At 36.1% G+C, this 25,397-nt stretch overlaps 1 protein-coding gene across 1 annotated transcript in view; it reads left to right on the top strand.

Annotated features, from left to right (window-relative positions):
• Window positions 1-1,358: 1,358 nt before the first annotated feature.
• Window positions 1,359-25,397, top strand: part of prkcaa (protein kinase C, alpha, a) — a 110,408-nt gene continuing 86,369 nt past the window's right edge. The window contains exons 1-2 of the mRNA XM_073852673.1: window positions 1,359-1,693; window positions 2,526-2,557. Coding sequence (XP_073708774.1) covers window positions 1,524-1,693; window positions 2,526-2,557 — 202 coding nt within the window. The 5' untranslated portion in view covers window positions 1,359-1,523. The remainder of the gene's footprint in view (window positions 1,694-2,525; window positions 2,558-25,397) is intronic.

Genomic DNA, 25,397 nt, shown 5'->3' on the forward strand with positions numbered 1-25,397 from the left:
AACTTCTTCTTTTTTTCTATATTGAGCTCATTTTTTAAATAAGCTTTATCCTGATAAAACTGTTTAACGTGGTGTGTGTCTGAAGTATTGGGTTAATCGTGAACAACAAACAATAAAAAAGTTTACACTTTTCTACTAGTAAATTACACCTATGATAGTGTATGACCTGCATGTCTTCTCATAAATAACGGTTTGGCCCAGGCACATGCAGACGGGCCTCGATAAACTCTCTTTTTCAAAATTAAAGTTGGAGTTGGTATTTTCTGTGCTACTAGTGTCACCTGACAGAACTACAAAAATAAAGCATGTCTTTCTTTTTCTTCACCAGCTAAACAACACCATATGGCTCATCCTGCTACAGTAGCCATACCCCAAACTCTAGCGGTTGCAGTGTTTCCAAATTGGGGGATTTTGTCACTTAATTCTGCTCATGTTGTTGCGACTTATTGATGTTTTGCAACAAGGAGTTATTTTGAGATTTTTGGCTTTTTTCTTTCTTTGTTTTAAGTGAGTAACAAACAAAACAAAATATTTGTAACAACTTTCTGCCAGTAGGCTATAACAAAAATGTTTATGAAAAACATTGCCTAATCAAAGTGTCCCTCTCAGCAAATATAGACAATTTCAGTTAATAAAACAAACTGCATTTAAATACATTTAAATTTGAATTACATTTGAATAACAACAACCAAGAAAGCAAAAATTGTACTTTATTTTCTTTATCCCTATATCGCACAATCATGTCCTTGCTTATTCTCATCGTTTACCATAATCCACATGGTAATGCAGTGAAATTAAATCGCCCTTTCCAATACAGAAAAAAATAAGCAGAGAAAATGTGTTTCCCTTTATTTCAGTAATACAATTGGGTGTCAAAACAGATTACACTACAGCCCAATCCCTGTCAAATATGCTCTGTCGCGTAAAATTGTGTTGTAGCCTACACTTTAGCTAGCTTTGCTTCTTACTAAGTGTTTTACTTAGATTGTTGGTCTATCAGCATAGTCTTTCTGCATGGTGACACTCTTGCTGGTTAGGCGAATTAAGAAGCAAACTGGGACTGGGGGTATGGTGAAGACTAGCCTCCACAGAACAACACCGAGCATTACATGTAGAGATTTTGAAGAGTTCAGGATCTACAGGTCTGAAAGAACTCTTTCTTTCAAGAAAGAGCAACTATACTCAACTATAATCTTGTGGATTCCTCACCGAAACTTGCAGACAGGTTTCTTGACCGCCGGATGACGCTCATTGCACGGGACTCATGATCTAGTGGCGAGCGTTATTATCCACTCCCAGCAGAAGGACACTTCAGTGACGTCACCTCAAGCGAGAAGGAAGCGGAGCGCTCGCTGGAAGCTGTCACACAGTAGTTGTGGCGAAAGCAAGAGAAACCCTTTCCGCACGCGCGCACCCAACTGTTGCGCTACACGGACAAACGGCACGGCAGAAAAAGAACGTTGTAGTTATCTGACAGCAACTTCCACATACTCTGCTGGGAATTATTCTCTCCTGTTTCTGCCATGGCTGATGTCATACAAAGCAACGACCAATCTTCATCTGACGTTGCAAATCGATTCGCACGTAAAGGTGCTTTGAGGCAGAAAAACGTCCATGAAGTGAAAAACCACAAATTTACTGCGAGGTTTTTCAAGCAGCCGACTTTCTGCAGTCACTGCACTGACTTTATTTGGTGAGTAGATAATTTCACACACTAATTTTTGCAACATCGGTTTAAGTTTTAAAGATCATTACAGTGTTACTGTAGATCTTGCAGCTAGCCTTTTACCAAGGGGTACAGATAGGGACACTGATTTAAGCAACTCACTGTTTCTGTTTCAGCTGTGTTTAGAACGCACATGAATAAAACACATGTTTAGAGTTTGCTGGACTGTCACACTGAACCCTGCTTCACACAGCTTATGCGCTTTAACTTACTTTCGTAATAGAAATATCTTTTCTTTTTGGACAGAACTAACGCTAAAGTTTCTTAAGTTTCATACTACTGCCGTATTTTGCATGCCTCACGTTTACTAGGGTTGCCATGATTTGGGCGTGATCAGTTTGTCCAGGCTTACAGTAGGGCATTCAGCTGCTCAGTCAAGTCATTGCTTCACACTTGTTGATAGTTTATTTAGTAACATTTTAAAGTTAAAATAAGAGTTAGGGTCTCAGATATGAGATATCAAAATTATGAATTAATAAATTATTAATGTAACACTACATTTTTGTATTTAATATTTCACAATTTTATTTAGTTCTTGAACATGCTGCTGTGGTCTGCTTTAATGATCAAATTTATGACTCCTGTAAAAGTCACTGTGAAATTGCATGCCCTTTTATTGTTTTCCTATATGTACATTGATACAAATCAAACATTAGATACCATGGCTGTTCATGTTCTTTTTAATTAAGGGATTGCTTGTTCAGTGGAAGAGAACTGATAGCTAAAAGCCCATTAAAGGATTTAGAGAGGCAGATCTCTAATGCATTGTTTTTTTCTCTCTCTCTCTCCTCTTCATCAGGGGGTTTGGGAAGCAAGGATTTCAGTGCCAAGGTAAGCAGCCATAGATGGATTTGCATGTCCTGGTTATTCTCTGAATAGTCACTTTTATGGAACCTAATATAAGTGGTCCTAAACACCAGACAGCATCAGAGGAGTTTCCTTTGCACACATGATCAGCTCAGTTGAATGCCAAAGAGCAAGCAAATGTTGCAGATTGTAGTAGTTGTCAGTAGTCAATGTTTGTAGTGATTAAGGCCTAAATTAGTTGGGAAAATGTGATTTATGTCTCTCATAAACATCCCTTAGCTAGCCTTGAGCTAAATAACTCTTGTCTTAAAAACAGAAACCTAATAGCTTCTTTGGTACCTCGGTGAAAAGCCTCTCACACAGAGGGACAGTTAATCTACGGAAGGTACTTATATGAACCACCTGTTTTGAGTAACATGCTTTATTTAAAATGAATAGATTTTTTTTTTTAATTTTGAATTTTTGCCCACATTTCACATGTGTGGTCACATTTGCTGTTGCTTTGTGAAATTTCAAGTAGAAAATCTGCTTAATCAGTTTCCCATGAGGGCAAGAATTTTCACCATGCAGATTTCGCTCATGTTCAAAATGGTCACACAAATTCGCTGCACTGACCAACAGAAAAGTGAAAGTGACTTCTTGTGTGAGCTGTTCTTAACACATCTCATAATACAGTCCGTCTTTTTGAATGTGAAATTTAAATCTGAAAAATACTAATATATAGATGCAATAAACACAAATAAGGTACAAAACACTATAATGGTAAAACTAATGATATTAAAATAATTACACTAAACATTAAGAAGTATCATAATTTAAAATTCATAAGGAGTATCCCTAATTTATATAGTCGATAATATAATCAATAAAGAAGAAGAAACAGTTGTTTCAATGAAAAACCATTAAATGTGAGCTGTCACACAGAGATTTCTTGCAATGTGAATTTATTATATATATATATATATTTGTTTACTGTAAGATTATAAAATGTTTTTTGTTCCACTTCTAAATACTCCACATTTAATAGTATTTTACTGTAAATTTCTATTTCAGTTTTTCCACTGCATAGAGGTACTTTTTTTACAGTACTTTTACAGTGTTTAGGACATTCACAAGCATTAGCTCTCTATGTGGTTTCATTGATTCAATCACAAAACATGGACCCCATTTCCACCTATATTTAGTGCTTTAACATGACATTTTAAAATAACTATTTTGTTGCAGCTTTAGTGAGACTGCAATGGAACCTTTAAAGTGCATGTAAACACACATTTTACTATTATGAGCTTTGAGCATTAAGGCCCAGATATAGTTCTTTTTCCATGTTCCACTCCAAGCCTTTTAAATGTATACTTTATTGATGGTGAGTGTGAATGGACATGCTTACTGTATTCTCACCACCTAGTGGACCCTGAATCAAAATCTCTGAAAAGTCTCTGAAAGTCTACTGATTTTAATTGTATATATTTTTGTCAGAGTTATGCTCAACTGAGAATTACCTAGATAATTAATATGTTGAAAGGCATGCAAATATAGGATAAGAATCAGATAATCTTGGGTCAGCTACCTAAAGACTGTCCCACAGGATTTTTTAAATGTTATCAGGTTTTCAAAATGTGAGAAACCAGAAACATAATGATAAAAAATCATGGATTTAGCAGTTTTGTTCCTATAGTGTGTGCGGAGTGACATGATTTGACCAAAACAGCATACCACACACTAACGAATTCCATTCACAAACAACCTGTGAACACGGGAAATCTTGCAAAAATCTCTCGCAGTCATACATGACTTTTAGAGTAACTAATGGTGGACGACGGGTGAGGAAGAAATTATGGAAATTGTATTTAGATTTTTTTTTTACCGAAAATTCCCCAAAAATTTAATAGGGACTTTACATGTGACAGTGTGAGCTTTCTGATTGGGAATCGTTTAGTTGTACGTGACAATCTACAGAGTGCATAAATGTTTGTCCTTGAGGATCCCCCCACACAACAAGATTTCTGAAAGCTGAGCTCTTGACATGAGATCATCAGCAGTGAATCAGCTGCTAATATTTGCTTGGCAAACTAATTTTGATTTCAGGCCCCTGCCCCTGTGTGTCTTTTTTCACATTGTTTGAATTATCAATGTGAGTATCACTATTAGAGTCAAAATTTTTGTACCAGAACTTAAAATGCATAGCACAACATTGTGCATCCTTCTACTTCGATTGCATTGCCAGAGACAGAAAGAATGCAAGCTGCTTATTTAGGCAATACCAAATGAGAGACTAAAATGACAAATGTGTTTTCCGTTCTACTTGCAGGGCATCAGCCCTAGCTGTCTTTGGTCCTGCATTAAGAGTAGTCCAAATGAACCATATACCAATCTTCATTTTTAAGTGAACTCAAGAGCAGTTCCTACACCCAGATGCAGAATAAAATTTTGTACTAAAAAGATACTAAATCGGATGTCAGAAACACGTTTGCAACTAATGTCTTGGGTGTCTCTGATGTGTTTTGACATTTCTTCATATTGATTAAAACATTGCACTAAAGAAGCTTTCATGAAAAAGCTGCTCTGCTCATGTGTTCTGCTGAGATAAACCGAAAGCAAAGAAAGCTTCAGGTTCAAAACAGGTGGAAAATGACAACTCTCAGCTTAATGGTACAATGATATTGTTAGCAGACATCTTTCTCAATCCTTCTATCTTTCTCTTTTTTTACTTTTTCACTTTCATTTAAATTAACATCACTGAAGTGGTTTTGTCAACTTGTAACATGAAGGTTGCGTGTTCAAGTCTCAGGTCCAGCAGAGATTATTGGTGGGGGGAGTGAATGATCAGCGCTCTCTTTCACCTTTAATACCATGCCTGAGGTTAGACCCTTCAGCTTGAGCAAGGCACTGAAACCCAACTGCTCTGGGTGTGTGCAGTTGCATGTCGCATGTGTGTTTTGTGTGTGAGTGTGTGCCCGTCCTGTATGTGTGTGCATTTGTATAGGAAAGAGAGTATGTGCTTTCCGTAAATAATAAAGCGGAATTAAGTGGCAAAAACTTTGTAATAATTTGTTATTTTGATCCTATTGTTTACTTTATTCATTTGCTTGATCTGTGTCATTGTGGGTTTTAGTTCTTTTGTTCTTAGGCTGTAAGGACATTTTAAATAACAAAGTGATATGGACAACTACTGCCTGGAACTACTTTAAAATAATTGCACAACTTAGAATGTTCGTCAACCAATCAGGTTCAAACATTTAACACTTTCGTAGTATAATAACCTATAAATATAAAATATCAGGTTTTTTAGGAGTTACCATAGCATATTTTATGATGAAATAAACTTGCCATATCATAAAGAGTGTCACAAGGAGGAGTCAGAGACGTGCGGATCCATTTGCAAGGCTTTATTGAGAAGTGTCGACAGGCAAGAATAATCACCAGAAAACAGGAACAACGTAGGTAATCCGGGAAACAGTTCGATAGACATGCAATGGTCGCAATGGCAGGAAGCAGGAATCGTCAACGGGGTACACAGTCCAGAGTCATACACTGATAAACCAACACTGAGATAAACGCTTAGAATTACGACCAAATGGAACAATAAGACTTCGCAAGGTGGCTGTGTGTGTGAGTGGCTTAAATGCAGACAGTGTGATGAGGTGCAGCTGTGACCAGTAATCAGTAAAGTGAGAGCAGGTGAATGCAGTGATTAGAGCAGTGGCTTGTGGGAAATGAAGTCCATGATGTGTGGTGCAAGAGTTCATAATGACAGGATAGACCAGATACGTGACAAAGAGGTCGAATACTTAAATACGTCTTGATTTATCTTGAAGATCTTCAGGGGTCCTCTATTATTTTATAAAAAAGTTATAGTTTTTAAACATTGTTCTGTTCAGGTTTTCATCTAATAACTTGTGTAATTCATGTGACTCACTGTGATTCAAATATTATTTTTAGTAGTTGCCTTCTTTTCAGATAGTTAGTCATTAAATCCTCGGTTCCGTAAACACTGCAGGTGTCACGATGGTCACAGATATGGAGGTGTACCAAATTTCACCAAGCTGAGTGCTCACCACAAAAAAAACAAAATCTTGCTCACAGATAACAGAATGTCTGAGTGGGTGAGTTGTTTAGTATGTAATTAGTACATCTATTTCCCCCAGCCTGACCCATTATAGGCCAATTTCCAGAATGTTCCCAAAAATGGACAGCCAAGTAAGACAGTCACAGGAAAGGCAAGCCATTGCTTCCTCTCTTGTGTCTTTTCCCTGGTTATTCACAATTACCCCCATCAAACTCATGCCATGCCACTGACAGAGCTTACAGAGCTGAAAGGAGATAAGAAAGGTTCTTGCCTCTCTCTCTCTGAAACTTTACCCGCCTGTATCACTGTTTCACAGAAAGTGTTACCTTAAAAATGAGTGATTTATATACAGTTGATCTCATAATTTGAGCCAACTCTGCTCTTCAAGACCCCTGCAGTAACTGCTTTCCTATATTTTTCACCCTTTTTCATATCGGTTTTGTGTTATAAAAATGCATTCCATTTAGCACAGTACACCTGAATTTCTCTTCTATAGTCATGCATTCCTCTTCTTTTCCATGCAGTATGTCCAATCCCTGCTCTCAGTAAAATTCTCAATGAAAGACAAAGAGAAGACCATTTTCATACACTGCCATATAGAAAGAAAGATCTAATGACATAAACTAATTTAAGTATCAGAAGCTATGTTCGAGTGACATTGTTTTTGATAAAACAATGTCAATTGTTTTTGAGGTTGATAATTGTTAAGAGCACTTTAATGTAGCATGTAGATTTTTTTTTTCTCCATATTTAAGCGGTAATCCTTCAGCCATGCATGAGGTGACCTGCCCTCAGGCTTTTAAAATTAAATCTGTATTGTTTCTTCCCTTTAGCATTGGTTAACCAATTTTTTCATTTTCTTTTTTTCTTTTTTTTTTATAAAATGAACTCAGTACGATAAATATTGTGACAGCCATTATGTGGAAAATTGTAGCAACGTTTCGAGGAAATCCGGATTCTGAAGATCACAGTGGTTATTTGCTTGTGCACACAATAGGGATAGAAATTTTAGTAATATTGCTGACTCAAGGATGGGGGGGGGTAGTCTTATCTGTCCACCTATTTGAAAGAAAAAGTGCAATATAAAGTTGCTTTGTTACTGAATATTAAATTTAGTAGAATGTCTTATCATGCATGATCAGTGCCCATTAGCATTGTCAATGCTGGCAAAGTGCCATGTGGAAAGAGGGGGCCTGTGACAAGCAGGTTCTTTCATGCTGAGTTACATTTACATTCAATCCTAGAGGCATGTTTTTTTGAGTATGACAGTGTTAAAAAGCTGTAGTTCACCAAAAAATTTTAATTGCATCATTTACTCAATGTCATATCGTTTTAAACAGGCATGCCTTTTTTCTGTAGAACACACAAGGTGCTATTTCAAAACTCAATACTTTGTTTAATTTACGTAGAGACAGACATTGAACAAACAAGAAGAAAGGGTACAAGGGCAGCACATTTAAATTCTAAGCAGAAGGGCTTCACATGAGTCTACTTGATATCCAACAAAACTTTTTTTTTGCAGCATGGAAGTAAGCTATTTTCTGTGAATGTGTAAGACTTCTGATTCATTAGACACTAGATAAATAACAATAATAATAATAAAGTGCATTAAAGATAAGGTTAATCTTGACAGGTATTGAAAGAGGAAATAGGGTGTTACTTTGTCTCAAATTCTGTATTCCAAATATTTTAGCTTTAAAGCTTAAATTTTGTGATGAAAAAGAATGCCTAAAAGAATGTTTTGATTTAATTTTGGTGCATATGCATTAACAGCATTGGCAGCCAAGTTCATATCTTTAACCCAATCCTCTCTGATAAGAGCTTGAGAGCTTGTACTTTTCGGATGGTGCATGTTTATAGAGTCAGCCAGTCATCTCTACCTCTCTTACACCATTTGAAAAGCTCCTCTCTATTTGAGCAGAGCATCAAATGAGAAATCACCAGGCCCGACAGACCATCGAATTTCAGACTTTGATATGGACATTTCACTCTAATGGATACTCGTTTTGTGGGGGGATAAAAGGTATAAACTGTGCTTAAAAGATCAGTGGATTATGTGATTATCCCAAAAAGAGCTTTTGTTATGAAGTTCATAAGCTGTATATTATTTTGAAAGACAGTCATAAAAATGTCATTATCATTAAATTGCACTCAGCACTAGATGTAATTTGCAATATTGCATTTTTCATTTGCAGCTAGTCAGATAGATTGAAAGAAACAGAAACATACCTAAAGGCATCCACACATTTTTGTATCTGAGAGAAAATGTTTTGTTAAAATTAATAATTTGGTTTGCCTAGGGCATCAAAGGGTTGATCTTAAAGGTCAACTTACATTTGATAATTATTAACCAAAGGAACTTCCTGTACTTGTTTTCTTGTAATGGGACAAACATCCTAGGAATAGTTCAGAGAAGAGGCACAAAACCCAGTATGACAAAAGATTGATTGAATTGATGCACGTTCTATGAGGTGTTGTGTGTGGCCATTATAAGTAAAATTAATAACTTCTCTGAGTAAAATTAAGTATTAACACAATGACTAAAATCAACACTGCTTTAAAAATAATCGACTCCAAATCTAATATCAAATGCTGCTTAAAAAAATACCAAAAACTGAAGCTAAAATATACCTAAACAGAACACTAAGTAAAATATAGCCCACATATTATAACCAGGATGTCAACTGTTGTTTTCTGAAATTTAAAAACATGGATAATTCAAAATGCTTTCTGTCATTATAACAGGAAAAAAGAAGAATGAAAATAAATAGCATAATTGTAAAATGAAAATTATTAAGCAAGGTTTTAATTATCATTAAGTGTTATACAGGCCTTGGAGTCTACTCTCAAATGTTAATTTTAAAATCAGCATGGTACCGAAGTACCAAGTTAGTTTTAACATTGCTGATTCCCTTTTGTTTTAAGACCTTCATCCAATTCCATTAACAATTATGGAACACAATACTAAATCATGCTATGACCTAAGCCTGAGCAATATGGTCAAAAAATTATATCTTATGTTTTTTGGTGGAAAATATACGGTATATATCTCTGTATTTTTATGTTTTTCTATTTGAGTTAAAAGAAATAAAAAACTGTATTTGCTTTAAAACTTTTAGTTCACATCCTGGCCAATGTCGTCCAATAAACAAAATGTTCACAATAAAGGCTATAAAAACCAACATAGTGAAACTATATAGGCTATACTATATATTACACTCTTAAAAATAAAGGCTCTTTATTGGAATTGATGGTTCAATAAAGAACATTGAACATCCATGGAACCTTTCAAATGCAGTAAAGGTTCTTTACAGTGGAAAAAGGTTCTTGAGATTTTGAAAATGTTCTTCAAAAATGGGTGTTTTTTTTACAGTACTATTGAGATTTTTTAACCAAAGTATATTAGAGACTTTTCATTAAGACCCTAAAGAATCATAAGAACTTGTGGAAAATGGGCATCTGATGACCCCTTTAAGAGTGTATGTGCAAAAAAGTTTTAAAAGCACATTAGTTTCAAATTACAATCTAAAAATAAAAATAATGCTTTTAAGTTAAATTCACTTAACTAAAATGAAACGAAATAAAAACAACAGCACAGACTAATTTACTTTACATTTAATGCTATCATAAAAACACACTTACTTGTAAGTTTAAAATTCTACATATGGCACATCCATTGGCCAACTACAATTCTATCAGCAAAATGTATATTTTAGTCAGAATTATTGCACTCCTATTCTATTATGCTCCATCTGTTTGATGTGCACATTGTCTCTTGTTCACCAAAGTATGGGAAGTTTGATGGAGACTTGCATGTAGAAGGTCCATCCATTCCCGACAGCAAAATGGGAGTATTTCCATGACTTATTAATATTTACAGATGGAGAATATACCTGTGAAATATAAGTTAATTCAGGAAAACGCCACACCTCAAATGCATTAAACAGCACAAGTAGCTTTTAGCAGCACTCACAGCCTTTCTGTCAGAGCATCTGTCTGGGCGAGCTGCTTTAAACTACACATGTAAACTATATCTTATATTGTTATTTTAAAGCCCTTAATATAAAGCATGTCTTGTGTATAAAACAAATTGGATTATGCCCTTTCCCCGCAGCAGTTAACTCCATGTGCTCTGCTATATTTCAGATGCGCTATCAAATCAAATCACTGTAAATCGATATGACAGTATTGCCTCATACTATTGAATACAAAAAAAATATATCAATATATTGTACTCAAAATACCGCCCACCCCTACTCTGACCCAACCCCCATTATCTGAAACAGCTTAGTTGTGACTGTGATTTTACGTTGGGTCATTGGAGATCTACAACTACAGCATTATAGAACACAGTCTGTAGAAATGCATTGTAATATCCACAGCGGCTCTACAGACAGTCATTCTTCATTTCTGCAGTGGGAATGTCATGGAGAGCTAAGGATTAGCATTCCAGATATTAACATTGGTGCTATTGAGTTATCCAGTGAGGAAGAGTCTTTAGACATGAGTGTAAAAATGGGGGGGGGGGGGTTGGGTGTTTCAGGGAAAGCCGCATTATAAATGCACAGATCAAGCAAAGCTCTGCATTAGTGTATATCACTGGTGCATGTGCCTGTGCAAACACATTAGCCGTGTAATGCATCCACTCTAAATTACTGCACAATTTGACCATGATTGTGTGTAGTTTTTTTTTTTTTTTTTCTGGATAATATTATTTGATGGGGAAACATGGATTCTTGTCCTTTAAAGGGGAGAGAGAGGTGGTTGGTGGGTTTTTGATGGGAGATAACAACATGATAGTAATTCAACAAATGGAGAGATGAAGGCTTTTGGCTTCCTCTTAAAGCAGATCATCAAAGCAAATGTGCTCATGTGCTTCTGGTGAACTGCAACATTATACTTCCACTGTTCATATCTCTTTGCACAATCATTTACAAAACAGGCAGTCTGTCTCTTTCACTCTTTGGCCCTGTTTACACCTGACATTATGATGCATTTAGCTTGATCCAATCTTAAGTATTTAAGAACACATTACCAGATTATTGACATGAGTCTTTTAAGACTGTTCGCAACTCACAAAGTTATTATGTCTGGTTCAAATCAGTGAAATAGAACCTGAGCGTGGATGACAATGCTTCTAGACAGACATCTATATCGATCAATTCTGTAATTTGGCAACTAAAAAATTGTGCTTTTTTCTCACAATGTATTTTGTTTAGCTGACTAAGAAAAAATATATATGTGCTATCTGAGTGTGTATATTTATACAAGAAAGAGAGACAGAAGAGGCAGGGGAGTGCACTATAGTAGAAAACAAACTGTACGTTTTCCTTTTTTATGATAATTCATGACAAAAATAACATGAGTGTTTAGATAAGAAATTTTTACTAGTCAACACTAGTGACATTAAAAGACAAAACAACTTACCATAGCCTTGAGATATCCAGGGTTGCGTTTCCCATTCAGTGATGTAATTTGCAGCTTAACAGTACAATGCATTTTTGGAAAAATTAACTAGCTGATATTGAAGTATAGAAGTATTTTTGTCACACATCCGTTGTTGGAAACAATTTGGTTTAACAGTACAGAATTGTTGTTAATGACATTACACATGTTTTGGAGTAATAACTTCTGTCAATAATTAATTTGATATTTACTTTTTATAGGAGACAGATTATTACTCTGATTAAGGAGAACTACTTTGGTATTTTTGTTCTCCATTGTTTTGATTTATTTACAGTTCTTTAATTTAATCGTAGGTTCCCTCTTAGGGTGTGTTCACACTTGTAGTTTGGTTCATTTGGTCCAGACCAAAAAGAAAAAAGGATACATTTAGTCCTGGTCTGCTTAGCGTTCACACTGGCATTTTTGACAGCGAACCTAAAGGCATAGTGATACGTTCCCAACCTAATTGGTTGGGTAAATGACGTATATTTCGTGATGGAACTCACCGAACACTCCAAACAAAAAGAAAATGTGCATTCGACTTAAAGCAGTGCTGTGGGTGTATGGCGTCAAAGTACCCATTCACTGATCGGTCTGCTGATTGCCGTTTTAAGTCGAATACACGCAATGCCGTCTGCTGGACTAAGCACGCTCCGCACAAGAGTTTGTTTGGAAGCGAACCGAGACCCATCTTGTTTGGTGCGCACCAGGGTTTGGATGGCAGTGTTCACACGTACTCAAAAGAACAGCACTAACAGAGCAATCTCACCAGTGTTCATTTTAATTAAACCAAACATGACAAGTGTGAGCACATTCCTAGAGCACATTCACATGTGCTCACTCTTCAAAAACTATCTTTTCATTCTATTGAAAAACTTGGTGTACAATGATATTTTTGATTTTTGGAATGAAAGATATTCACAGGAAAACTGATATAGACAGCTATAGATTTTACTACTTATTGAAGTCCACATCATACTATCAAGAATCTGTGCTTCTAACCACAGGTCAAGAGCTGTTCTAACCAAACTGCTTTGTGATGCTGTTTGCCAATGTTGGAAGTTTAAGGTATGTGACCAAAGTTGGCCAACAGTGCTTTTTGGGAAAATGCACCCATGATGATTCTCGCATCCTCAGGCATGCACAGAGTTTGTTTAATGTTTTTGCAGATGACGGAGAGACAGCTGCTGTAGCGCTCAGCAAATTACAAGAGACATATATTAGAAAAAGAGGTCTTTAAACCAGTGGCATGGACAATGGAAATTTCTTTTGTTCTGACCTCATAATCATAAATCTGGTCTGTTATCAGGAGACAAAAGCTTAGGTTGCTATAGTGACTTTCAGGACAGTCTTTGTGAGTGTAGTCAGGGCTTTAGCCCTTCACTGTGAAGAAGATTCAGTGAGGTGGAATTACTTTGCCAAAGCAAGCAGATAGGAGGTCCATTGTAACAAAGCTACTGCATAGCATAACATTACTAAATGTATACTGAAACAGTGTGGTGCTAGAATGTTACAGGAAGTTGAAGGTGGAGTGTTAGGGGAACTGCAGGGCTCAAGAAAAGTAAACAAATAAACCAATAAAGACCAGGGGGCATTGGCAAAACAATGAATAGACTTTTTAGTACACTAGTAGAAATCAGTTAAACAAACTAGGGTTTTTATAGTTTTTTTTTTTTTTTTTGTTCTAATTTGATTCATCCTATGCTGAAAAAATGTGCACGGTTTACAGTTTTCACTAGTAAATTTTACAAGTAATTACAAAGAAACAGCAAGTAACACAACTGTATTGTGTGTGTTTTTTTTTTTTTATAAATAAGTTTCAAACTAATTCTGATGTAACTCTGACTTTTAATATGGTTTCTTTCCCACATTCTCTTCTGGGAGTATGTCTGTTTGATGAGCGGGTACAAAAGTCCACAAATAGGGCAAATTGCTTGTCATGTAAGTGGCCTGACAAGAGTAAATCTTGGTTTGGCTTTTACTTTGATGGTGAGAGCTTTGTAAAATTAAAGGCTGCAATACAGATGCCAAGCTGGCCTTCCTGCAGCTAGACTAGTTAGTAATATTAGCTGAATGCATTTTGTTTTTGAATTTGATTTTGAACTCTAACAGTCAACTAATACTCTGCTAATACACTAATAAGAATTAGTTGATATGTAGTTGCAAAGTTACTTACATATAGTGAACAGAATGTCTAAAGGGGACCTTCAAACAGGGTCATATGAACATATAGGCATAGTAAACAGACTAATGAATGTGTTGTGTACAGTATGCATGGCATACATTTTTTCATCATGAAAGCATGCCTTGTGCACATTTGCGCATTTTCTAGGTTATATGGATTCAGACATGAGAAATGTGTTGCAGTTGAGAAAGGCGTCAGTTGTCACATCTTCACTTATTGAGCTAGATTCAAACCACTAACTTATGAGCAAGTTCATGAGCAAGTGTGAGTCACCTATGGACCAGTTCATTAGAGCATTTTTTTTTTTTTTTTTTTGAAAACTGCATATCACATCTTACATTGTATTTCTGAGTGCAGGAAACATTTGATCAAAGATGATATCTGGCAATATCTGATGTGTCCTTTACTAATTGTCACTGCCCCGGACTTTTCCCAAACCCCTCCTTTACAGACAGCAAGCCAAGTGTATTTTCCCTTACCAGTCTGAAAAAAATATTGTGAAACTGATCTATGCATTCCAGCCAGTATAATGCATGCTGAAAATCAAACTATGCATTTCAGGGGAGATTTTCATTAGGTAAATTCATTAGGTGATTAGTCTGGTATCTGTTCCAGACTAATGAACTAATGAATCTCAGCATGCAGGACCTCACTTTTGATCTCACTGCAGCCTTTTCACAGAGGTGTGTCTGATCATGGGGCTGAACTGGCTATGTTGTCAGGGTTTACCCGCTGTCTACAGTGTTAAATCTATGCTGCTTCTTCTAAATCTTCAGCAACACAGCAAAATAAATCATATTTTACCTTGGTTGTGAAGCTGTTAGTGAGTCAACATCTGACTCATTTACTGAAATGCAAGTTTATTTTTATTTATATATTGAAATGAAGCTTTGTTGAAATTAATCTGTACTGAAATGATGTTTTACCTTTGCATAATTGCTCATTTATTGCCATTTATTCTAATAAATGCTCATATAAATAATAAAGTCGTCATGAAACGGAAATGGCAATTGTCGTTTCTTCTTTATTGTAACGCAAATCTGAGTGAAATAGCTTCTCGGAGGAGTAAGATGAGTCTTGATTTTGTCCATTTGGGAATTCATTGGATCATTGTTGTCCGCCAAATGCTGCAATCTCATGTAAGTGATGAGTTGCTGGAGGGGAGGGCTTATTGACCAGTCTTCAGGCTGGTGCACACGTCATCACAGAAGAAATTGCATTGTAAGGGGGAGGGGAAGTTAATGTTTTTGATTACAGATTACGAGGACACATGAATTAAAAATAAATTAATTAAATAAATAGTGTAGTTATGTGTCTGGATAAATCATTCTTAATGAACTCTGCAATATTCCTTAAGCCATTTCACATAGGCCTAACTGATATTTTTATGTATTGTAGCCTACAAGACAAAATAATAACGGAATTTAGACAAAATTATCCTTTTCAAAAGGATCACCTTGGTTCTTATTATGGTGCTTATCTTATTCAGTGATCAGTGACAGTTAATATGTTTTGCGATATTTTAGCACGAGGTCCGGTTTGTCCTGTTATTCAAAAAAATCCTTCAGGTCCTGCAGATTATTTGGCTTTCCAGCATTAATAGTGGCTATGTAAACAGAGTGACTGATGTTAAATTATTATTTTGTGGCGAATATGTGAGTGATAATAAAATAATAAAAAAATATCTTTTATATTTTATAAATTCTTCACTCTCATATATTCAGTACTCTCAAATATTAAGTATGGATTGCTGTATTTATACAAATTGTGTTTATGCACTCCACTGTATATATAATTTGAAAGGTGGATTGGAATTCTGTAGGAATTCATTTATTTAGGTGACGATTTTTTAGGAGAGAACCTGAATATTTTACTCCTCTTGACACTTCAGCTGAGGGCCATAATGTGCTATGATGGGGAGTGTGGTGTTTTATGACTCATTCTTTATTAAGAGTAATCACAGCTCTGGTTGTCCAGACAGCACTGCAGCTCAAATGTGTCCCATGAGGTTGATGCAGGACGTAAGCAATCACTCTGCAGTCACCTAAATTACCATGGCTGAGTTGATTTATTTACCTTGAGATGAATGCAATTCCACTCTCCTGCAATACTACTCTAAACTAGTCTTTGAATTTATTCTGTACTCTCTAAATTCACAAAAGTAAATTTAGTAGAAAGCACTTTCACAGCAGCATATACAGTACATCTTACAGGTTTATTTCTTTAATCGTTCCTATCTCTCTTATTCAGTTTCTCACAGCTTCATACCTTTGCTTCTTTCCATTTTACATGTACATTTGTTCATTTAGCAGGTGCTTTTATCCAAAGTGACTGCTGTAGCAGTGTAGTAATGTTATTTAGAGATATTATGTGGTTTTGCTGGCAGGTCCCAGGAGGTCGACCTCTATAATTATTCATGGTGGAGAGGTCAGGCAAAGGTAGACTGTCCTAAATAAAACCACTGAGTGTTTATGAGCAGGATGTGACCCACTAAGTCACTTTTTTTTTCTTGCTGAGTTTTGTGCAAATTTTTTGTCATTTGAGTAAAGACACACTTTCAGCTTTACAAAATCTGAGATTTATTTAACATAATAACATAATAATTAATAATTATTTAAAATAATGTTAGGTGTGATTAATGATGATTAATCATTGTGAATCACTGTTAATTAATGTTATTTGTTCCTAACAAGAAAAATAAAGGAAATTGTACAGCTATGAATGTAAACTGGTTTGTAGTCTTTAGCACATTCTTACAGACACATTCATTCTGACCAAAAAAAACCCCAAAACAAAACAAAAAAACAAAACAAAACAAAACAAAAAACTCTATATAACTATATTACACAGATAAGTCAACAACCACACTCTTAAAAATAAAGCTTCTTTATTGGCATCAATGGTTCCACGAAGAACGTTCAACATCCATAGAAACCTTTAAATGCAGAAAAGGTTATATATAGTGGAAAAATGTTATTTAGATTTTTCAAATGTTCTTCAAAATGATTCTTTTAAGTACTGTTCACTAAAAGATTCTTTGGGGAACCAGAAATGGTTCTTTTATAGCATCACCGTTGGTTGTTCTTGATTCTTACACTTACCCAACCTTACAGTATTGTTAAGCATCATCACCATTGTGAACTCCTTTACATTTTCTAATTCTAATATTAGTAATACTAATATAAATACTAATATTTTGAATATTTGTACTTCGAAAAAAAATAATTTACACCACAGAACTATTTACTTTGCCCTCCAGCAATATTTGCACCCTTTGTAAATATGAGCAAAAGAGGTGGTTGTTAATTCTCCTCCAACCTTTTTTCTAACTTTAAATGCGCCTTCATTTAATATTTTGTGCTGAATTTTCTTATATTCTTTATAAGCCTATAAAAAATAGTTCTTATCCTGCAATGCTTAATGAGGTTTGAGAACACAGAGCAAGAGCTCTAATACCATTCCACCATACAGAATCACTGCATTTCTGAACCTCCATGTCAGAATTCCTTTGTTAATATCCGCATTAGCGATGTCAAATGATTAAAAATGTTAACCTAATTAATTACATGATGTGCTGAATAATTAAATTATTCAGAAATTAATCATACATCAATTTGGTCTGAGAAATTACCCCCAAAAAGATACTTTTAAAGTCATTATTGTGTAATAAAAGAAAAGCATTGAATAGATATTACAAAAAGCAGCTTGTCCTGCATCATGTCTGTCAGCCACTGCATGCTGCATGACGTACTGATGAGCACGCTGGGGTAGTGTACGTTAAATGCAATAATAATTTTAACACATTATTTCTTTACAATTAATCACACCTAATTAAGACATTAAACTGACAGCCCTAATCTGCATATTTTCTGTACTGTAAACTGTTTCTCATTTCTTGTTAACACCCCAAATGAAGAAATTCCTCAGGAATTCCAAATTCTACGAATTCCAAATTTATCACCATGAATGTTAAGACACTCCCCATTTTTAAGTGCTTGATATCTCTCACACAAACACACCCACACGCACACACACACACAAAATAAATAAAAAACACAATAGGGATTTGATTTGAGAGCTTTGCTAATACAGTGTTACACACCAGGCTCCAGACGATTGTTTTCACTGTGTACTGTTCACTCCTATTACAACTATTGCCCATTTACACTTGCTAAAACAGGATAACTACATATCTCAGAGTAAACCTCATACAGTATTATACACTGGTTGAAGGATACCACTAATACAGGAGTCCATTTAACAAAGAAAAGCAGCAATTAGTTTGTTATGCCTCCTCAGGTTGGCCATGATACCTTTATTGTCTTGGTCATGAACATGCCTTCAAGGCTAAAGAAAATCTTACCACCTGCATGTACTGTTTAACCTTATAAGCTCATGCTAGGAGACTCAATGGCGCTTGTTTGGGAACAAATGACTTAGCAGCCCTCTCCTTCACCCTAGCTGACATAAGCAAGCTTTTGCTGCAAAATACAGGCCCAAGAGGTTGAGGATCTGACAGCTAAGATGATCGCAAATGGCCCTATGGTCCATGATCTCATCTGAGAGTCTGATCTTGAGGGCCAACTGTCACACTGCACAGGCCCCTCGCACTGAAAATTGGTCTGGCTGAGAGGTGGGAAAGGAAGGATCAGAGCATGCCTTATCAGATGTACTTGATGTAAATGACCCATATGTTTCCTATACAAAGGAAGTACAAACACACAAATGACTGCTGAAAAAATGGGGGCTGAGGGTGACTGTTGAGCTTTCAAATTCAGTCCCCAATCAATCTTCTTGGAGGACAAATCGCTAAATATACTCCCTGTGTATACTCTTTTAGATACTGCAGCACATCATAATTTTGTTGCTTCTCTCTTCTCTCTTCAAGATGTACTGTCAAGAATATCCAGGCTGGAACAAGCTTATGGACACTGTTTTAAAATAGTAATTAAAACCTGAGTTTTAATTTCTTTTAAAACTGAATTTGTAATTTAATTTGACCATTTTGGATGCGCCTGAAGCAAAGTATACTTTGCCCAGGCTCATTGAAAATACTTAATTGCACGTTTCACGGCAGTGATATGTCCAGTGACTGGTGCTAAAATGCATGTTTAAAATTGTAAATAACCCATATGTTTCCTATACAAAGGAAGTACAATCACACAAATGACTGCTGAAAAAAATGGGGGCTGAGGGTGACTGCTGAGCTTTCGAATTCAGTCCCCAATCTTTTTGAAGGACTTTTTGAAAAGCCATCAAAACTCTAAATATACTCCCTGTGTATACTCTGTCAGATACTGCAGCACATAATTATTTTGTTGCTTTTCTCTTCTCTTTCCTCCTCTCCTCAGTTTATGGGCACATAATATCTGTGCAGGCTGTCATATCTACGACATCTATCCGCTGTAGACTAGCCAGTTACTGCGTGATAACACCACTGTTGTCTTTTGGGAAAACATGACTGTCCAAATAAGAACTGCAGGAGCTGCTTATAACACAAAATCACCATCCATGATCTGAATCATGATTTTCCCAGTTTCGAGATGTACTATCAAAAATATCCAGGCTGGAACAAGCCTATGGACTTATCTATTTGCAGAATTTAAAAATCAAGTCAAGTCACCTTTATTTAAATAGCGCTTTTAACAATACAGGTTGTGTCAAAGCAACTTTACAGTATTAAACAGGACAATAGTGTGTCAATAATGCAGTATTGTAAACAATCAATTTTCAGTTAAAGGCAGTTCATCAATGAATTCAGTGATGTCATCATCCAATTCAGTTCAGTTCATGGTGGTACGTCTTGCAAATAAGTTCCCAAATGTACGTTTTTGTCATGAGATCAGGTTGGATAATTTGTGTACAAATAAATAACAATTTCACTGTCTCCAGTGTTCATTTATACTGGAAAGGAAAGGAAAGTAATGGTATGCAGGACAAAGATCATTTATCAAAACTGAAACTGAAACTAAAATTTGATTCATTGAATTGTTTTTCAAAAACGTCACTACACAGGAAGGCGTGTGATATAGACATGTTGTTTAATTTGGTCAGTCATAGCTATCTACAAGGCAGTCATTGCGGTAGTTTTAACTTTGTTATGAGGACATAAAAGATCACAATCTACGATTCGCTTGAAAAATGTTTGACTTCAAGATCTTCCTCTACATGCTACCAGTATTACTATCTATACAGTCTATATGCTGATATATCTTTACAAACACTCTTAGTGGTATCCTTGGGCTTTATCAGAATCATTTGGTGTAAAGCCCTGGTCGGTCTAACACTCCTGAACAAATGACAAGTTAGGCTTCCCAGTTCCGGTTTGGATGTGGGATTCCAAAAGCCAAAGCCTGTATGTATGGGAGAGAGATAGGACAGCGCAGTAATACAACTCGTAATGTTGTGTTTCAACCAGTCTGCTACATACTGTGCTTCTCTACTTGAGCTACTTGAAATTGCAGGCAATTTTAGGCACAGGAGGTACAAGAACTGAGAGGCTTCCTCCCTCTGGCTACTATGGGAACAGAAAGTCTTGCTACTCTATAGGTCAGAGGACTCTTGATGAATGTTGTGACCATAGTCCTGGTGACCTAACATAACCTAAAAAGCAGCAGACGTAACAGAGGTTGTGAACCAGGAGGTAAGCCAAATCTGACAGGAATGTGCGAAATGATTGTTTATGTTGGTCAGACAGACTCTTTACTATATGTAAAGCCTAGCCAATTTTCACATTTCTTAGCTTTCATTCCAGCCTAAAAATCTCTTACTCATTGGTGATTTTAACCATGTGTCTAAGATATCACTTTTAGTTTACAAGCAGAGCTTGTCTTTTGGCAAACCTCTTCAGCACCCTGCCAGACACAGAGGAAAATATTGAAGAAAGAGATTTGGAAGCTCTTCTCAGTGGACAGTCTTCAAAGGTTTGAGGATCCTTAACTATCTAGACAACTGGTTAATATGTGTACACATTCAAAGAGTGGTCACTAACACATGATAAAGCACAATCAGTCACTAAAATTCAAAAGATCTACATTGCTTCAGTACTACTTTACCAGTCCCAACCCAGACAGGTTTTTGAAAATGAGACTATACTTATGAATGATGGTGACATCACTTTCTCAGAACTTGTCTTTCCAACTTCTCCCGAGCAGGAAGGTTTAGTTTCAGACTTACCTTTGCCTGCTTGACCTAATTGCATGTGTGGCTGAGGATACACCTCAGACTCTGCTTATGTCAACAAAAAGATCTTGCAGTATAAGTGCCATACAGTGGAGGTGGAGACTTTACTTGGAGTTAATTTGTCGTCATACTCAAATACTGAAGTATGTAGCACTTTAAACCTTGTAAAGATGAAGATGGACCTGCTTGAGCAGTCGGAAGTGACACAAATAAACAGACACAACTGACTGCTGGCCTCCAGTTAAGCCAGTCACAGTTTGAAAATAGCGAAGCGTAACTTGATGATTACGGTATGTATCTTTATGGGAGCTAAGTGACACTCTTGCGCCAGAGTATGTGAGCGGAGCGGAGCACGGAGTGGAGCGGTGTGAATTTGAATGGAGGGAGGAGCGTATTTTTGAAAAGTCGGAGCGTCGTGGTTTTCACTCGCTCCAAGAACGCTCCGCCACCGCTCCATCATCAGTACAATTCATGCCAACGGTCCGTAATATAACTGCATATTAAGCAGGAATTAACATGTTAAACAAACTTAGCTAGCTTGATAGAGATGGATCACTCAAATCAGAAATAATGTGAAGGCTATGATAACAACGGCAATAGACATGAGCGGTAAATTATAGTTCACAAGGAATAAGTTTGTTCCTTCACTGAATATTTTCAGACGAAAGCATGATTTAAACAGGTACAACACATGCAATCGCTCTGTCAATAATGCATTAAAACAAATGTAATGGTATCCGATTTCGAATGAGCAGAAATCTGTAAGAAATGCAGCGATCCACAGGTAAAATAACTGACGGAAATGTATTTTTATTTTCATTACAATCTTTGCAAGGCATAAAGCAGCAGTTATACTCTTTTAATGCTGACAATGTTATTAGCTTGGCATGTGATAGGAACAAAGTTTGCACACTAGGTGTTCCAAACCCTCCTGTTATTTTATTTTAGTATTTTTTATTTTAATTTGTGTTATGAACAGGACCGTTATATTTCAAACATTATTTCTGATATCAGTGAGCGAGGAGTGGAGCGGGAGCGGGAAATTGTGAACCCGGAGCAGAGCTGGAGCGGAGCGGTTATTAAATGCACAGAGCGCGGAGGGGAAATTGTTGCCGCTCCACTCCGCTCACATACTCTGTCTTGTACAGAGTATTGAGGGATTGATAGTAAAGCAAAGCAAGCAGTAAGAGTATAAGAAATGAAATTCTCATCGTAGTACTTTGATATACTGCGTTTGCACTGAGTCCCAGCTGTCCCAGTTGTGATCAGACCCCCCTTCTCTCTCTCTATCTCTCTCTCCCACTTTGATTCCTCTGTTCTTTGTGTTGTTCCATATAAATAAAGGCCAAAAAATGCCCAAAATAAAAAGATATTATCTAATTATCTTAGTTCACCATTATATTTCAATCAAGCTGGCTTGACTCTTGAGTCCCTTTACACCAGGGGTCACCAAACGTGGTCCTGGAGGGCAGGTGTCTTGCAAAGTTTAGCTCCAACCCTAATCAAACACACCTGAACTAGTAAATCAAGGTCTTGCTAGGTATACTTAAAACTTCCAGACAGGTGTGTTGAGGCAAGCTGGAGCTAAACTCTGCAGAACACCGCCCCTCCAGGATTGAGTTTTTTAATATGCAGACTCTAATTAAAAATAATCCTTTAAAAAAATAAAGAACTGGTAAAAAAACACTGTTCCCTCTTTTTTAGAGAAACATGGATAATCACCAAAAATCCTTCTTAAACAAACCTGTCCCTTTCGTAAAGAGGAAACATTTTCAAATTGATTCAACTTATGATTAAACTGTGTCGTTCGTTGTTAATCCAGGAAGAATGAAATGTTCAGTTATTGTAGAAGGGCAGTTAGCTTTTAACTGCTTCCGTTGTCTAAATTAATGTGATTGAAAGAGTTATGTATTAGTTTTGTAACTTTCTGTCACTGGTTATCAACTTGATTCATGCCTGTTGCATATATTTATTTTTTAATCTAATGGCAGCTTAAATAATAACAATTATAGCAATTGTACTGCAGTTAGAGCTGTTGCTGTAAGCAACAATCAGTGAATTAAGAGAGATTTTATTGCTGCTGAAGACTTTACCCCAGGGTGGAGGTGGCTAGTACCGATCCTATGATAAGATACAGCTTCAGGACAGTAGGGGATGGATCACAGTGACACCAATTGTTTATTTAGAACAGACACTTTTTTAACAGATCTTTGTATAGCATGTGACTGTTGTTTGCAGAAGGTGGTCTCTATAGGATTTCTGTTACCTGTTAAACTTCTTGCTTTTGAAAGTTTTTAAACATTTTCAGTATCACATTTGATGAGTAAACAGACATTGAAACTGTTATTTATCTTCAAAACAGTTTTTTATGTAGGTGTGTGTGTGTTTGTGTGAGTCTGTTCAGTCTTGTCAGATATTCTTTCTTCTGTAGAACACTTTTTTGGAAGAATACATTTTGAAATATGTGGACACTGCTCTTCTCTAAAATACTGAATGCAGACTGAGGTTGTCAAGCTCCAAAAATGACAACAGTACAATAAAAGCAGTCTATTAGACTTCTTTTAAAGTCATACTAGTTAGGAGCTGATCTTACTGAATTTAAAGTTAATGGGTTTATATTCTCAGGAGTGTTTCCCCTTGAGAATAAATCTTAGGTTTTCTCTGTATTTGCATGGCTTCACAAGACTTGGAATATTGTCTACAAGACACATTCACTACTTTAATTGAGCTCAACAGTCAATACTTCATTTTGGATGAATGAGTTCTTTATTTGTCATTATAACCACAGTCATTTTCAAACACACCGCATATGAGAACATTTTGAGTTACAGTAATCATCATTTGATAACTTGCTGTGGATTTTAAATGTGTGATGCTGTATTATAGAATCAGAACAGTACATCTAAATCGCTTTGTGCTGTGTTTGCAGGAAATTAAACAGATTACCATGATTTGATGGAAAACTGTTGTCATCATTTCCATTTTTTAATACATGCTATTATATTAATACTAAAGTAATGATGGTTCTGTGTAATACGATTTTTTTCTGTGTAAAAGGTTGCTCAGAAGCTTTTATTTGTGTTTGATAAAAGGACGGTTGTCCCAGTATGTTGTAAGTGAAGTCTGCTGTGTATCAGATACTGTATACATTTACAAGTGATAGAAATGTTTGTCAAAGGATGGTCTTCATTGGAAATGGCACTGTCACATGTTGTGTTTAGTTTGCAACACTAAGGCGGATATTGCATTTTCTTTGTTTTGTTTTGTTTTCACTGTGACTGGATAAAAATTGTAATTACGTGATAAAATGTTTTTTAGTTGATACAGCTTTGTCATGTATTACAATTACAATTACACTATATATTTTAAAGCTTGGATATATGGTGGTAAATCATTACACAGCACTGTCTGGCGGTAGGATTTTAAATAGCAAGATTTCGCTCAATAACATTTTTCATTTTTTCTTGAGCGGTGGGCTGGCAGAAATATGGTGAAATGCCAATTCTCAATACTCCCTTCAATTCACACAATGAGTTAGTGTCTCCAATAACACTTTGTTTGCTGACAGCACTGCATTTTCTCGGTGTCAGTGTCCTGCAGTAAGCATAGCATTTTTTACTTTTTTGGGTGAAATCATAATGCCAGAAATTAAAGTTCACAGCATCTTAATGTGTAAGACTTTAACACACTTTCCAACCAAACTCCAGCAGACACAAGTAACACAAACCATAGTCCAGAAAAAGCACTAAAATGTGAACCAGCTCTAGAAGGAAGACAGAGAGGTGGAAAAGATAGCAGTATGTTTTTAGCCTGTGGGATTTACTGAACTGGCTTTATTAAAAGCTTTATTCTAAACAGAAATAATCTTAAACACACAGACTTACACTCTAAATTACTGCATGACACTGTTTGACTGGTCTGCTTTATCTTTCCAGCTGCACAATGCAGCTATTGTAGTCAAGTCAAGTGTTTTTTATTGTCATTTC

Source organism: Garra rufa, chromosome 12 (assembly GCF_049309525.1).
Source record: "Garra rufa chromosome 12, GarRuf1.0, whole genome shotgun sequence".
NCBI lineage: Eukaryota > Metazoa > Chordata > Actinopteri > Cypriniformes > Cyprinidae > Garra > Garra rufa.